The following is a 16,412-nucleotide window of genomic DNA, read 5'->3' on the forward strand; positions in this document are numbered from 1 at the left end:
TTTTTTACATTTTTGAAACGTGATGTTGGATTGACATAGTTTTTTTGATGGTTGTTGGTTTAGTCTAATGTTGGTTGGAATTTATGGAACAGTTTATTAGACTTTCTTATGTGATGTTTATTTGTCAACGTTGATTTACAACCACCACCACCACCACATCATCATCATCACCACATCATCATCACCATCACCACTACTATCATCACCACCACCCCATCATCATCATCATCACCACCACCACCCCATCATCATCACCATCACCATCACCACTACTATCATCATCATCACCACCACCACCCCATCATCATCATCATCACCACCACCACCCCATCATCATCATCACCACATCATCATCACCACCACATCATCACCATCACATCATCATCACCACTACTATCATCACCATCACATCATCATCACCACTACTATCATCACCACCACCCCATCATCATCACCACCACATCATCACCATCACCACTACTATCATCACCACCACATCATCATCACCACTACTATCATCACCATCACCCCATCATCATCACCACCACCACATCATCATCACCATCATTATCACCACCACCATCACATCATCATCATCACCACTACTATCATCACCATCACTATCACCACCATCACTATCATCACCACCACCACCATCACATCATCATCACCATCAACACTACCACCAACATCATAATCACATCATCATCATCACCACCACCATCACATCATAATCATCATCATAACTAGGTCAGTTGAATGGGCCATTTTCTAAACATTGATGTAAATGCTGTCAGATATCTGGGTGAAAACATAGACACAGAAGAGGAAGGGACCAGACCGGAGCCTCGAGTCAAGCTAAAAGCCTCTTGAATAGCACAGGTCCACTTCTATTGACAAAACTGCCACTGTGACAAATCTGTGGGGAGAGAAAGAGGGCCGTTGAACACTTTAAAAAGTGGGTGGTCAATATAAACTACTGTGACAATTAGATAGCTATTATGAAAGGTTCCCTGTGGAGGCCATGCTGTTAAGAGAACGCCTCCAGAGCAGAGCAGCACTGTTAAATACAGATCACAGGCTGACACTGGCTGTCAAGGACCGGAGATTCTTGCATTTTTGAAATCATTTGACTGTATAGGTCCTCTCAAAGAGTTTCTCTCAGGAATGTCCACATCCACAGCACTATCTCCAGTCTCATTGACAGTATGAAAAGGAGATATAGTAATAATAATAATAATAATAATGCTTTTTCTCAACAAGGTGATAGCAAAATAAACATCATTTTGCCAAAAGACAGCAAAATAAACAACAATAAAATCATACACTATGTACAGCACTCCAAAGGAGTGAACAGACAGTGTTCTGTTACACAGGCCTACTGTCGTTATGGAGTCTATGAGCAATTTAGCCTAATCTCAAATTAAGTTGGCACAGGGATACATTGTTTGTGCTGCCCTGACTATCGTCCTGCCATAACCCCAGTGTTCTGCAGACACAGAGTATCTGCATTCATCCTGGAAGCTGTGAACTAAACAGCAACTCTCCTCTGCTCACAGCATGAAACACCAGGCTCAGCATGAAAATTCCAGTCACTTGGGTATTTCTTTTCCTCCCTCTCTCTCTCTCCTCCATCGTAGCTATATCTCCTCCATCTCTCTCTCTCTCTCTGTGGTTTGTTTACTCCCTACAGCGCTCCCAGCAGACTCATCTTATACTCTGTTGCATCAGTTGAGTTGAAAAAGCTTAGGATTCTACTTTAATTTGTACTGAGGTAGTTGAAACTCTGCACAACCCCCATGAGACAAGTGTGTATGTGTGTGTGTGTGTGTGAGGGGGGGGGGGGGCTTATCTCATCATCTGAGAACACTATCCTGCATTAAACAATTGTGGATAAAAATTAGAAAAAATAGACACACACACACAGAATGTAGAGCTAACAGCCAGTGGGAGGCTGGTGGAGGTAGAAATCGGAGGACGGGCTCATTGTAATGCATGGAATGGAATGAGGAACGGTATCGAACACGTGTTCATACCATTCCTCATACTATTCCATGCATTACAATGAGCCCGTCCTCCGATTTCAACCTCCACCAGCCTCCACTGGCTATTAGCTCCAGCACGCTACCAAACCTCCCTCACTCTTTATCGCAGTTCCTTTCCTCCCTCTGGTGGCCACAGGTGGTACAAGTATATCCAATAGATGACATCACCATCAGCACCGGCAGAAGTGACCGGCAGAAGTGATTGGCTATTTGTCTTCCTCGTGTCTTACAAGACTCTCTAAAATACACATACAAGAGTTTAAACAGAGCCTACCATCAACTGTCCTATTGCTGAGAGGACACAATAGTTAAGGGGGATATGAGTGGAAGCCTGGGCAGAGGCAGTAGTCTACTGTAAATTGCATTCTGCTCAGAAATACTGTAGTTAGGGGTACTACTAGTGCCTCCTGCTGGTAGAAATAGGACTACTTCACCCTTTTTTTATTGAAAAAGCAGGTGATACAATATAAAACATACACAGACCTACCATAGATAATATTTGTCTTACTTGATGACAACTATTTCAGTTCAACTCTAAACATTGAATGAATCACTCTAGCCGTTTAAGAGTTATAAATGCATAATGACCACCTTGTGAAAATGAAACTCTGTGATACCAAGACAGTATCCAAGGTTACAGATCATCATCCATGAAAACTGTTTTGTCTTCCGAGGAGAGAACAAGTGAAGTAGGTTAAAGATAATCACATTTGCTGCCAAAATCATATTTGCTGAATTCAGTGAATGTGAACATTTTAAATAAACATGCTATGCAAAACATCACACAGGAAAAAGTCAGTCTGACAATCAGTCAGGACATGGGTTAGCTCCGCTGTCCCATCAATGCTACTACTGTCCATAGTGAGAGCTCCACTGGCCCTAGCAATATCTCTATAATGCCGTCCCACGTCCCCACAGTGTCTCCATAATGGAAACCTAGTACCCTCAGTTTCCCAGTGAGCGCAGGCAGGTCAGGCCAGTTTGACGGCTCCCAGGAAGGTGGAGTCTCCATCCAGGGACACGTTGGCTGTGGCGCGAGGGATCAGCAGCTCCACACTGTCCCCAACCTCCAGCTTCACTATACCTGGGAAGACAAGGGGCAACAATATCAATACATACTGCATATAAAGATGATGTCTACCTTTGCCCCCATTCGCTTAACCTACCCCTTTTGGGAAATACAAGCACACATACACACACAGGGGCGCGCACACACACAAGTAGCAAACACACGTACACACACGCGCAGACACACACACACACACACACACACACACACACACACACTCACCCCCTGTGTAGCAGGTGTTGAAAGGGTTGATGGAGTTCATGTTCTGGATGCAGCGGAACAGGGTGACATGCTGAGGCTCATCTCCCACCACGTTGCTCTTCCTCCTGATCACCACATGACCCATGGCAAATGTTGCATCCTTGTAGTACACCTGGGAGAGACAGGGAACAGGAGTTAGCTAGATTTAGCGAGGGCACAGGAGTTAGATAAATGTAGCTAGGGTACAGGAGTTAGCTAGAGTTAGCTAGAGTACAAGAGTTAGCTAGATTTAGCTAGGACACAGGAGTTCGCTAGGGAAGAGGAGTTACCTAGGGCACCAAAGTTAGCTAAGGCACAGGAGTTAGCTAGGGCACATGAGTTCACTAGGGCACAGGAGTTAGCTAGGGCACATGAGTTCACTAGGGCACAGGACTTAGCGGGGAACAGGAGTTAGCTAGATTTAGCTAGGGCACAGGAGTTAGCTAGGGCACCAAAGTTATCTAGGTGCCAGAGTTAGCTAGGGCAAGGAGTTAGCTAGGGCACCAGAGTTAGCTAGGGGACCAGAGTTAGCTAGGGCACTAAAGTTAGCTAAGGCACAGGAGTTAGCTAGGGCACATGAGTTCACTAGGGCACAGGAGTTAGCTAGGGCACATGAGTTCACTAGGGCACAGGACTTAGCGGGGAACAGGAGTTAGCTAGATTTAGCTAGGGCACAGGAGTTAGCTAGGGCACCAAAGTTATCTAGGTGCCAGAGTTAGCTAGGGCAAGGAGTTAGCTAGGGCACCAGAGTTAGCTAGGGGACCAGAGTTAGCTAGGGCACTAAAGTTAGCTAAGGCACAGGAGTTAGCAGGGGAACAGGAGTTAGCTAGATTTAGCTAGGGTACAGGAGTTAGCTAGATTTAGCTAGGGCACAGGAGTTAGCTAGATTTAGCTAGGGCACAGGAGTTAGCTAGATCTAGCTAGGGCAAAGGAGTTAGCTCGAGTTAGCACAGGAGTTTGCTAGGGAACAGGAGTTAGCTAGGGCACCGAAGTTAGCTAGGGCACAGGAGTTAGCTAGGGCACCGAAGTTAGCTAGGGCACCAAAGTTAGCTAGGGCACAGGAGTTAGGTAGGGCACAGGAGTTAGCTAGGGGACCAGAGTTAGCTAGGGCACAGGAGTTATGGCCTGAGGGCTACTGTATCCATGTAGCACACCTGTCAGAAAGGGAACAGGAGTTATGACAAACTTCAATTTCAATGTGCTGCCTTCTGCATAACTGCCAATTAAACTGCCAACCTGACTGTAGACAAAGTAGAAGCCCTCCTCTCTGACAAGGATGCTGTCATTGCCTGCTTCCAGGGCAGAGCCTCTCCTAAGCCCCGCCTGCCACGGGATCCCTGTGTGCGGCTCCAACTCAAACTCTGCACAAATCCCAAAAACAAACCAGGCGTGAGTCAATCCAAACATATTCAGTACAGTGCCGTCATGAACCTTCTAGCCTCAATGCTAGTCGGATTCTCCTTGAGCCAGCAGATAAGTCCGGTATCCAAGCTAATGCTAATGAACACAGTCAACAAGGTCTTGTGATAATATCAGTCTCTTTTTCTTCCCTGCAATGCAAATGACCTATGATCAAGTATCGATGTTGCTCATGTATGTACTGCACATGAAAAGTAGATTGACATTCCAGGACTGCCATACCTTTCTGGAATGTCTTTCTGTTATCGTCAGCCAGCATCTGTAGGCAGGGCTGAGACACTAGAAAGGAGAAAACCGTTCAGAAGTGTTCACTTCAGGTTACCTCATAGAGTAGATAGACAGTCTGTGCAAGTCTGATGCGAATCGATATTATCTTGTAGTATAATACAAATAGTACATTGTCACTTCAACACATTGCAACTCAAGTGTTCAAACCAACAACCGCTTTTCACACTCTGTGCGCTAAATCCAGCACAGCGTTGACACTGACACAGCGCTATCTCAACAAGCCTAAACAGAGACAACACAAACAGTGAGTTGATAATTACCTCACCCAGTGAGTCATCAATTACAAAAATATACTTATTTCACCCTCGAAGCAGAGTGCTGTCTTATTTCACCCTCGAAGCAGAGTGCTGTCTATTTCCCTGTTGTGTGGACGAATGGCAGAATGGATTAGGTTAAGGGTCAGTGGTCTGTGAGGTCTGTCAGTGATAGTGAAAAGTAGTTTCGTGGTTAGTCTTGCCTGTTTTCTCTGTTTCTGCGGCCACCCTCCTCCTCCTGATAGGCGGGGGGTCAGGGGGGTCCTGGCTGCTTCTCCTGGCTGTGGCGTCACCCCTCATCTGCAGCAGTGTCTGGGGAACATCAACACCCACACACACACTCATCACAAAACAGATAAAAGCATCTCATAAATAGATAGATATAGCATAAAAGACCGTCACCAGTTGAGTGAGTGAGTGAGTGTGTGTGTGTGTGTGTATGTGTGTGTGTGATGTGGGTTGTCTCCTACCTCCTCTCCATGTGTGTGTGTGTCATGTGGGTTGTCTCCTACCTCCTCTCCATGCCTAGCCTCTTGTTGCTCTTCTCTCCTGCGGCAGACCTCAGACCTCAGCCCCTCCACCTCGGCCCTGAGGGCCAGAAGGTGGTAGAGAGAGAGAGCAGCCAGGGACGAGGAGGTGACAGCAGCCAGGGTCAGCAGCAGGGCGGGCCAGGAGAGCCTTCGACCACCCGTCTCTGGACCGGCACGCACCATCACAGGACCATCCCAGACAGCCAGACAGACAGAGTGACAGGCAGGCAGACAGACAGACAGACAGACTCCTGGTCACTCACACAGGCTCTGAGAACTGCGGAGTAGAGTGCAAGGCAGAATTGTAGAGAGCAGAGCAGCCTCCCCTCTCTGTTCCGCTCTGTCAACCACTCAGGACTTCCTGCTTGTCCAGCAGCACAGCCAAAAGTGCTTTCTTTTCTCTCTGTCTTAGGCCCGACATTTTCTCTCTGTCTTAGGCCCCCTTGATCCTCTTTATGTCTGCAAACATAGACATTTTGATCTCATCAAGATCAAAGCCGCTGGGGGCTTAACCAGTTTTAAAACATATCAAACCAAAATTTGGAAGGGGATAAGAAGGGTGTAGGTCATAAGTGAATATTTTTCAGAATACACAACTGATTAAAGTAGGATTAATGACTAAAAAGGGAAGTGACTCTCTTACTGTACCGTCAGTGTACTAAAATAAAAAAACGTGCTTGTGTTCCAAGAAGATAAAAAGTGAAGTAGGTAAAATAGAATATTTGCTGACTTTAGTGAATGTGAAGCCAGAAATGTTTAATAAACATCACACAGGAAAAACTGAATCTTCCAATTTTATTTATAATTTTATTGCATGTTACTGTACAGAAAATAGAAAGTGAAATTGTGTGCTTAGAAAAGAATGGTTTGTTGAAATAGGTATTAATATAGAAAAGAAAATTACACAAATTAGTGCATGATTGTAACAGTTGTTTACCGAAACAGAGGAGATGAAAAATCCAAGCACTCAAGTTCATGAAAGATAGAAAGCTCTCGAAACTACATTACCCATCAGCCTCCAGGCCAGAGAGCAGAGTTGGATTGTTAATCTCAACAACTGATTGATAAATGGCACAGCCTCATCGTTGTGTTTACAGTGCTTTACCGTACAGTTTCAACAAGTCAGTATGTCGATATGTTTATATGTATACCGACATATATGCAAACATATTTACACATCTAAACACATGACGCCCTGTTCCAACCTGCATATCAACATTCAGCTTTCACTCTCATCAACAACAAAAAAAGTGTCAACAAATAAATAGCTGTACAAAGGCTCATCACAATACCTAGCATAGCGATTGCTTTGAGACAAAACATTCAGTTAATTTAATTTCTTCTTTTACAATGGAATCCAGTCGGTTATAAGTAATTAAGTAATTGGGCAGGACCAAAAATCCAGGATTCTATCGGCAAAGTATTTTCAAATTTATGAGGCACATCACACAATCAATACATCAATCAACAACCTCCCGTCCCACTGCCAATGGTACAGAGATGGTGCCAACCTATTATCTATAGTAGTGGAAGCTGGTGGAGGTAGAAATTGGAAGAGGGGCTCATTGTAAGGCATGGAATTACAATGAGCTCATCCTCTGATTTCTACCTCCACCAGCCTCTCCTGATCTACAGTATAGGTAGCCTGTGAAACAGATAGTGCATCAGCTCATGCCATGAATACACTCACACTCTTGATATAACATTTAGCCAGTCAATTTCTGCCATGAAGTCGTCTAGGTATACAAGCTTACATACTCAGAAGACAGGGTGGAAAAATGAGGCCAACAACCACAAATGCCTCAGTGAAAGTATTTGGTCAACATGCGCCCTTCTCCAATACAAAAATGCTTGGGTCTACACAATGCTGTGGTACGTAGACAGACTTGAACACTGTTTGTCATAAAGCACACTGGTAAACTCACACCCGCCCATACACACACACACACACACAGCAACATTCATGAAGTAGCCTAAGCTATATACTGTAGGTCAGTGTGCTATTCAAAGTTAACAGAAACATCACTGAATGGTCTCACTGTAAGGGAAACAGCTGTTGTTTTAGCTGCATCATTCAGGCCTAGTTTTTCGATCCAACATGGCTGCTGAAGCTGAACGATATTCTCTGTTCAGTCTGTCTGAATGGCTTTGATATCACTACAGTTTAGTGTGCTGCACTGAGAGAGGGAGAGGGGGAGAGAGAGAGGAGAAAGAGAGGCCGAGACAAAGAGGGAGGGAGGGAGGGAGAGAGAGAATACAGTGTTTGTGCTCCTCTAGTTCAGCTCAAGTCCCTGGAAGACATGCAAAAAAGGTTAATTAGCTCGTTAAAAGCCCTCAGAGGGGGTAAAGCCATTTCTTCAGAAGAGCGCAGGGTGAGATGAGTACACAGCCTACTTGACAAATTAACAATTATGACACTGATAATAATAGATAACACAAATAATAAAACTTGGTAACCGCCCATCCCAACCCAACCCCTTCCTATCCTTTGTGACTCCAGCTCATTGCAAATATAGAGTCGAGTAGAGTGGGGCTCATAACACGTGTGTGTTTTCTCTGGAACATGGTGTTGATTTCAGAGTGTGGAGAATCAAGAGGGTGGCTAATAGAAATATGATGTATGGAGAACAGACGTCATGTGAAATCCACCCAGAGGTGTTCTAGACGGTGTATTTCTGTCTGCAGTACCGTGAAGGTCTCATCCAATTCCACCAGGCCCTGGTCCTACAGAACGAAGCATGAAATGCTGTCATAGCTTACATGAACATTGAATCCTATGGAAAATGGGAGTCGAGTCAACTCAACTAGAGCAGACTTGTAGGTCAGGGTTGGCTGGTGGAGGTAGAATTCTGAGGACATAGTATCATTGTATTACCATTGCCTCATTTTACATTTTTTCAGGATGTGACTTGCAGAAAAAAAAAACTGGTCTCGTCGTCTCCACCGACTGACATGAGACATGTTTAGACGGATGTCCTGCAGAGAAGCCCTAGGCCTACCTGAGCCCACCAGAGAAGCCCTAGACCTACCTGAGGCCACCAGAGAAGCCCTAGACCTACCTGAGGCCACCAGAGAAGCCCTAGACCTACCTGAGGCCACCAGAGAAGCCCTAGACCTACCTGAGGCCACCAGAGAAGCCCTAGGCCTACCTGAGGCCACCAGAGAAGCCCTAGACCTACCTGAGGCCACCAGAGAAGCCCTAGACCTACCTGAGCCCACCAGAGAAGCCCTAGGCCTACCTGAGGCCACCAGAGAAGCCCTAGACCTACCTGAGGCCACCAGAGAAGCCCTAGACCTACCTGAGGCCACCAGAGAAGCCCTAGACCTACCTGAGCCCACCAGAGAAGCCCTAGGCCTACCTGAGCCCACCAGATCCATGTGTGTATATACGCTATACGGCTCAAATCACCACACGCTTCACACAATACGCTTCACCATAACAGAACACTGATTACATGCAAATTCTTTCAACAGGGTCTTTGTCTGACACCTTCACATCAGACAAACACGGTTATTGAATTACTGAAATTCGATTAGACAAACATTTTTTTTTATTGATTTGCTGAAATGCTGTTATATTAAGCAAAGATTTTTTTTCATTGGATTACTGAAATTCAGGTGCACCTTTGGTTGTCCTTTTTGCATTATTTTTTTTAAAGGTTGGTTGTGTTGTGTCTTACAGCATGAGCATGTTTGTGTGAGGTGTGTACATCATTCATAAGAGGCTGTAAATATACCCGCCCATGCATTCATAGTTCTAACCAAAAACAAAGACTTATGAAGGCATTTCAACATTACCCCAGAACCCCAAAACAGTTGCCACCCTCTAAAAGTATTATTTGATCTTTGATACATATACACAAATGGAGAAAGACAAACAAAACATTTAAAGAAAAAATTAAAACCAGACAAAAAGAGTAGAAATGTACATTCTCTTGCAGCCCAATTCAGTCAGTCCTATTCAGTCAAGCCAAGGAGTCAATGCCCGCTGCTGTTGTATTCACCCATCATCCCCTCCAGCTCCACCCCATAACCTTGTCCCAAAAACAACCCATTGCCCCAAGGCACTTGGGCTGTGTTACATTCCAGAAAGTTTTTTTCCATTCCAACCTTCCCTTCTTCACCTCCCTTCACAGATCTGATGGGACTGAATAGGTGTAAGCTGCACAGTGAGAACTACGTTGCTTAGGCCCATCCAGCTACTGGGTTCTATCACATCTGTGAAGGGGAGTGAACGAGGGCAGACTGGAGTGAACAACTTTCTGGAATGGAACGCAGCCTGTCATGTCAAACTGAAGGACGCCTACATGGCAACATGGTGGAAGCTGCACCTTGCTCTCTGGTCGGCTGGGTGGAACTGTTGCCATATTGCCTAAATAGGTCGAACCATCCAGTCCATTTCAGATCTACACAAGTGCCTCGGGGGTAGGAACAACCCCCCCCCACCCCTTCACCCTCTAAATGATGGTGACGCTGGCGGTGGATTGGACACTCTCCTCGCGGGCGTGGCTCTTCAGCAGGTCCTTGACGAACTGCTCCAGGGCTGAGAAGTAACCCTGGCACTGCCAGGTGTCGTTGTGGGTGCCCTCGGGGAAGATGGCCAGGCGTTTAGTCCGAGAGGGCGACAGCTCGTACAGCTGCTTCATCATGACCGGCGGGATCAGCTGGTCCGACAGCCCTGACACAAACAGAGAGGGCATGCGACACAGCGCCACCTGCCTGTAGGACAGGAACTGGTTCCTGTAGCACCACAGAGGCAGCAGGCGCATGGGCACGAAGGAGAAGAGGGTGGCAGCCATGTGGGGGATGCTGAGGAAGGTGTTCTCTACGATAATGGCCGCCACGCGGTGGGGGTTGGCGGAGGCCAGGCGCACAGCCACAGCGCCCCCTAGCGAGCGGCCGAAGAGCAGCACCTTGGTCTTGTCCAGGTCGGGCCGGGTCATGACGTAGTCCAGAGTGGCTTCAGCATCTAGGTAGAGCCCGTCCTCGCTGGGCTCGCCCTCGCTCTTCCCGTAACCGCGGTAATCCACCAGCACCACGTTGACCTTCAGATTCACCAGCATCAGCAGGGCATTGGGCACCCGGTGTCCGATGTTGCCCGCGTTGCCATGGAAATAGAGGATGGTGGGTGGGGAGGAGGAGGAGGAGGAGGCGGGGCTGGCTGAGTTGCCGGAGGCCACCCCAGGGGAGCTGTCTCCACCGGTGTAACGGAGCAGGATCAGGTTGAGCCTCACACCGTCTTTGGTGCGGATGTACACGCTCTCGTGGGGGATTCCCGTTGGCATGGGGACGTAGAGGCGGGAGGAGGAGGGCTGGTCGGGGAAGTAGAGCAGCACGTCCTGGAACTTGTAGAGGATCCCGGCGACAGAGGCCAGGATGAGGGCAAGGAGGAGGAATCCTCCATAGAGGTGGAAGGTGAGGATGAGGGCCAGGAGGGAGATGCGGCAGGCAGCCCAGGACCAGGAGGCCAGAGCCAGGGCACAGCGCTCCACTGCCCCCCACAGCCTCCAGGGCTTCTCCATGGCTATACAGCAACGACTCGATCACACCACACACACTCTATGGAGAGAGGGAGCCGGAGAGCGAGAAAGGGAAGAGAGAGAGAGAATGTGAGTCCGAAAAAGTCTGACTTACACAGCTCACACACAAGAGATTCGTCATCGTCTCCTCTAACAGTTTACAGCTCAACCAGCTAACCAAAGGTGGTAACAACGTCCTGATGAATCATTAATGTGAGACAGAGAACAAGGACACAAACGGTAAATGACACCTGGAAACAATGACAGAGACTCACCACAGACACAGGCAAAACAACTACCTAGTCTATCTATTAGTCTATCTATTATTAACAATCAGCCATGCTCTGTTCTCTCCACATTATAGCTGGCTGGTCCCAATGTTAAAGGGAGGGTGTCTGCGGTGCTGTCTCAGTGGTTAACTGAGGCATGGGCTGACAGGATTTTGCCCTCAGGTCAGTCAGTTATTCAAAAGCAGAGAACACTTTCTCTTTCCCCCGCATCATTCCGGAGTCTGGCCTTAATCTGCCCGTCCATTAAACGGATTAGGACCAAACACTCGTCAGTCTTATACAATACCTGACGACTACTGCAGAACCACTGTGAATTAACTGACAGAATGATGTTGAACGTTGCTGTGCTTATGAAAAACACAGAGCTAATGTTAATATGACCGTAACTAGTTAACCTCCATGTCAAGTCATGTCCTTCGCTAACTCGCTAAGCTTTAGCCATCAATCAGGGTGTAAACCTGTCAAAGACGGGAGCGCTCGTTGCAGCTTGCTCGTAATTTATAGCTAATAGAATGTTTGCAAATAATATTTCAGTGCTAGAATGCATGTCATTGCAACTGCTAACATCTAAACAATACATAGATATTTTCGAACAAGATTTTAAGCTTATCCAAAATAGCTGTTATGTAGCTATTGTGTTACTACTGTCTGTTGCCACTGCACTGTCAGTACACAGCTTGGCCAAACGAGAACACTTAACAGCTCACAATAAGGGCATAGCAACAATACATGTCCCAATATCTTTCACACGTCTAGATTTTGAATAACTATTTGCGAATACAATGTAGAGTTCGCTGTTAGCGATCTTGCTATAAGTACTACTCGCAAATGCTAGCTAGTTCGCCATTCGCCCCCACCTGTACTAGCTACCTAGCAGCACCTAGCTACTCCTTGAGTCACCACACTTACCTCTCTCTCATCTTTTAGCGATTGAACTGCATGCAAGGAGACAAAACAATTGCACAGACAACGCAGTCGTTGTCATTCGATCCAGTAGCATATAATTTGTCAATTCAGATATGAATGACTAGAACCCGGCAGAGAGACTAATAGCTGTTAGCATTCCTACGGGTAGCTTTCCTTGTGTTACCCTAAAAGAAATCCGTGTAGAGCTTGGCAAAGCACAAGGGACGTTCCACATACATTTTAGTATGCCAAGACCACAGACCTCTTAAGTCAGGCATTTAAAGGTAGTGTACCATGATATCTAGTTTAAATTATTTCGATCTTAAGACGAGCACACGGTGCTGATTCAGAGAAAATAAAACTGTTTGATAATAGTATCTACTACAAGAAGTGTCCACTGCCGGAGATATTCTGATGCTCAAGATGTGCACTTCCCCAGATGCTCCACGGTTTTCCACTAGATGGTGCAATAAGAACATGCCTTTCTGGCCAATTGAACGAAAAGCCCTACGACTGTGGGAGGCATAATTGAACACATTGCAACAATACATGTTAGCATACTGACAGACGCTAAAGGTAGAATAAATAATGGAATTGGAGTGTGACGTAAATAGACAGACTTTGTGCTTGCTGAAGATTTTGTTTTGGTGCTACAGACAGCAGGGGCCAGCAGAAATGGCAACCCCATGAGATGAGTGAATGTTTTGCATATCTTAAATATACTGAGTCAGCATTAAAAGTCAAAATAGAGCAGCATAAATCAAGAGAATTTAATGTTTATGTTGTTATGTTTTCCTCCACAAGAAATCACAAAGTTCTACTTGGGAAAGGCAAAGTGTGTGTGTGTGTGTGTGTGTGTGTGTGTGTGTGTGTGTGCGTGCGTGCGTGCGTGCGTGCGTGCGTGCGTGCGTGTGTGTGTGTGTCTGCATGCATGCATGAGAGAGAGAGAGAGAGAGAGCAACACAAATAGTACAAACAACATAATCTTAGGTCATACCTGATAGTAGGCTACATTATGCAACAAATGTGGGCCCACATGGTTTTGATCAGGCTAAAAACAGGGCAATTTGAGGAAATACAACTCTGCTAAATCTTATTATACTGTAAATGGGAAAAGGCACCGTGTTCGTCAATGTTGACATGCCCTGCTGTGTCTCTCAGTCAGGTGACCTTGGGAATGAAAGGGAGAGCGACAGAGAAAAAGAAAGTGTTTCCACACAGAAGACTCCCCCCATATCCTGTATGGGTGACTTTGCTGCCAGAGTTGAAGTTTTAGCTTCTGAGAAAAGGGAATGAAAAATTCTCATGGTGCCTTGGAGGCTTTTCTGTGCTTAATGTTGACATGTTCTGCTCTCCTACCCAGGCTGACCTTGGAGGGAACAGATTAGGTAAAGCAGCTCCAGTGATGGACCCCTCAGCTCTGTCCTTCCATCTGATTTATTTCATTCTGAAATGTTAAAGTCAGTCGAGTCCTTGAGATTGGCACATCCTGTTATTGTAGAGCTCCTGTGTGTCACGGTGAAAAGGGAAGGTGCCGTTGCTGTGAGAAAGATGAGAGTCTATCCCACTAGTAATATCAGTGGATGAAAGCACGGTAAATCAAGAAAAACTGACATCACTAATAGTGAGGATCTTTAAAGCAAAGAGTGATATACTGTAAATCAATCCTGAAAAAAAAAAAACTCCAATCAAATTCCGTGTTGTGGTGTTCACGCCCACTTGGCCACAGCTGTGGTGTGGAGGCTGGTTGACCCCCCAGGTCAGGGACTGTCACTCCAGGATGACAGAGTGTCAGAGGTCAGGGTTCGTTTGGATCACGACAACATCAAGATTCAGGAAACAGTGTATGTCTGTATATCTACACATCTCCAATTTATTAAGCACCTGGCATGACAACATATTGTAAATGCATAAGGACAAACACACACACACACACACACACACACACACAGACACATGCACATGCGCACACGTACATACGCACGCACACCCGACGGACGGACACACACACACACACACGGACGGACACACACACACACACACACACACACACACACGGACGGACACACACACACACACACACACAGTTTTGTCTCTTTGGGTTATGGGTAGACTGACGTTGTGATGGATTCAGCTTATAAGAGACTGACAGCTGGCAAGTTCACTCTTTCTTACCTACGACTCAATTACCTTTGACATTCTAGTCAAAACAGCAATTACACACACACGCACGCACACACACTCACACACACACACACACACACGTACACACACGTACACACACACACACACTCACACTTCTGGACACTCTCCCAATCCCACGACTCAATTACTTGAGACGTGGCAGTCTAAACAGCCGGAGGCCCCCTTCTCAATAACACTGAGTTGATATAGGACAGAGAGCCAGTGTGATGGGCTGCCTGGCTGGCTGGGGATATCATAGCATCACGCCAAGGGACACGCTTGTCATTCACATCACGCCACGCTGCAATGGCCTCTAACAGGTACCAGGCTCTCACTCCACTCCGTAGAATGCAATGAAAAAGAATCAGCGATAGTGATGCTCACGGTTTTTGAAATGCTTCCACTTTAATTTCAGGGAAAAGCAAGCTATCCCTTTTTCCCTCTTCCTGTATAAGCGTCTCACAGCTCATGTCTGTCTCATCTATGAATTCAAGATACAATCTTGGAGATGTGTGGTAAGGCTAGTGTTCTTGATGGCTGTATGAGTGATGTGTGGTAGTCTGTCCAATAATCACCAAAGGATTTGACATAGTATATCTCAGCCAGTGGAGGACGGATGATACCATATGCAAGATGGCATGTGACTCAGAGAGGACCGCTACATAGTGTGTACGTGTGTGTCACATACACACACACACACACACACACACACACACACACACACAACCTAACCCTAACCCAAACTCACCTGACAGAGCACCAGAGCGTTCAAGTCCTTTATCATATCTCCGATTTATAATGAACATAATTCGAAGCTGCTGCTTGCTCTGATGTCTCTGTTCTTAATGCCAGTCACTAAGACATCACTCATGTGAGCGAACAGAGAGGGTCTAATCAGCTAAGAGTAATAACTGGCCCTATCTGGGGCTGTGGGTCCATAAAGGCTGCCCCACGCGATGCCTGCTCGAAATAAATTGGGTGGAAATTGCTGCACGTCTCAGGCGGCAATTAGCGGGTCCCCTGTGGCGGAGAGGCAGACATTAACTAATAAAGGCTACATTTCCCTTGCAAATGAGCATCCTGCTCACCTCCCCTCTTCCCCGAGCCCATGAATATCTATCATTCCTTTAACCTGAGCACACAAGCGAGTGAGGTTGGTGGGGGAGGGGGGAGGGGTGGGGGGGGCGGAGGAGGGGGTGGGCCTGGTGACCTCGAGGTAGGTCAAAAAAGCCTTTCTTGTCATCTGAAGAAAAGTCTAAAACTCTGGCCTGGGCTGGGCTGGGCTGGGCTGGGCTGGGCTGGGCTGGGCTGGGCTGGGCGGGGCGGGGCGGGGCGGGGCTGGGCTGGGCTGGGCTGTGCTAGGCTGGGCTGGGCTGGGCTGGGCTAGGCTAGGCTGGGCTGGGCTTGGCTGGGCTGGGCTGGGCTGGGCTGTGCTAGGCTGGGCTGGGCTGGGCTGTACAGTATGTGATACAGAGCACCATGTTCCCTCCCTGTCCACAGCACAGACCCCAGAAGTCACACAGATCACATGCTGTAACTGCATCAAGTGATTCATCATCATCATCATCATCATCATCATCATCATCATCATGTCTTTATTCCCCTCGACTCCTTGTAAAGGTCAGTAATGATGACCTTAACCGTGGTAACTCAGGGTGACCTTTCAGA

General features: G+C 46.7%; 2 protein-coding genes across 2 annotated transcripts; both read right to left on the reverse strand.

Annotated features, from left to right (window-relative positions):
* Positions 1–2,463: 2,463 nt before the first annotated feature.
* Positions 2,464–6,028, reverse strand: tnfsf13b (TNF superfamily member 13b; the record flags this gene model as incomplete). Its single annotated transcript, XM_083682636.1, has 6 exons — positions 2,464–3,129; positions 3,337–3,487; positions 4,591–4,715; positions 4,996–5,052; positions 5,519–5,627; positions 5,828–6,028. 6 exons carry the CDS (start codon positions 6,026–6,028, stop codon positions 3,017–3,019), a joined length of 756 nt encoding a protein of 251 aa, XP_083538762.1. The 3' UTR covers positions 2,464–3,016.
* A 617-nt stretch (positions 6,029–6,645) lies between these two features.
* abhd13 (abhydrolase domain containing 13) lies at positions 6,646–12,724 on the reverse strand. Its single transcript, XM_083681788.1, has 2 exons — positions 12,564–12,724; positions 6,646–11,404 (listed from the first exon to the last, which is right to left on the reverse strand). The coding sequence occupies exon 2, from the start codon at positions 11,365–11,367 to the stop codon at positions 10,303–10,305; it is 1,065 nt and encodes a 354-aa protein (XP_083537914.1). The 5' UTR covers positions 11,368–11,404; positions 12,564–12,724; the 3' UTR covers positions 6,646–10,302.
* Positions 12,725–16,412: the final 3,688 nt, after the last annotated feature.

This window comes from Argentina silus, assembly GCF_951799395.1.
Source record: "Argentina silus genome assembly, chromosome: 12".
Classification (NCBI taxonomy): Eukaryota; Metazoa; Chordata; class Actinopteri; order Argentiniformes; family Argentinidae; genus Argentina; species Argentina silus.

Coding starts and splice junctions, on each gene's coding strand:
- abhd13 (XM_083681788.1), bottom strand. CDS start 11,367: ATGGAGAAGCCCTGGAGGCTGTGGGGGGCAGTGGAGCGCTGTGCCCTG.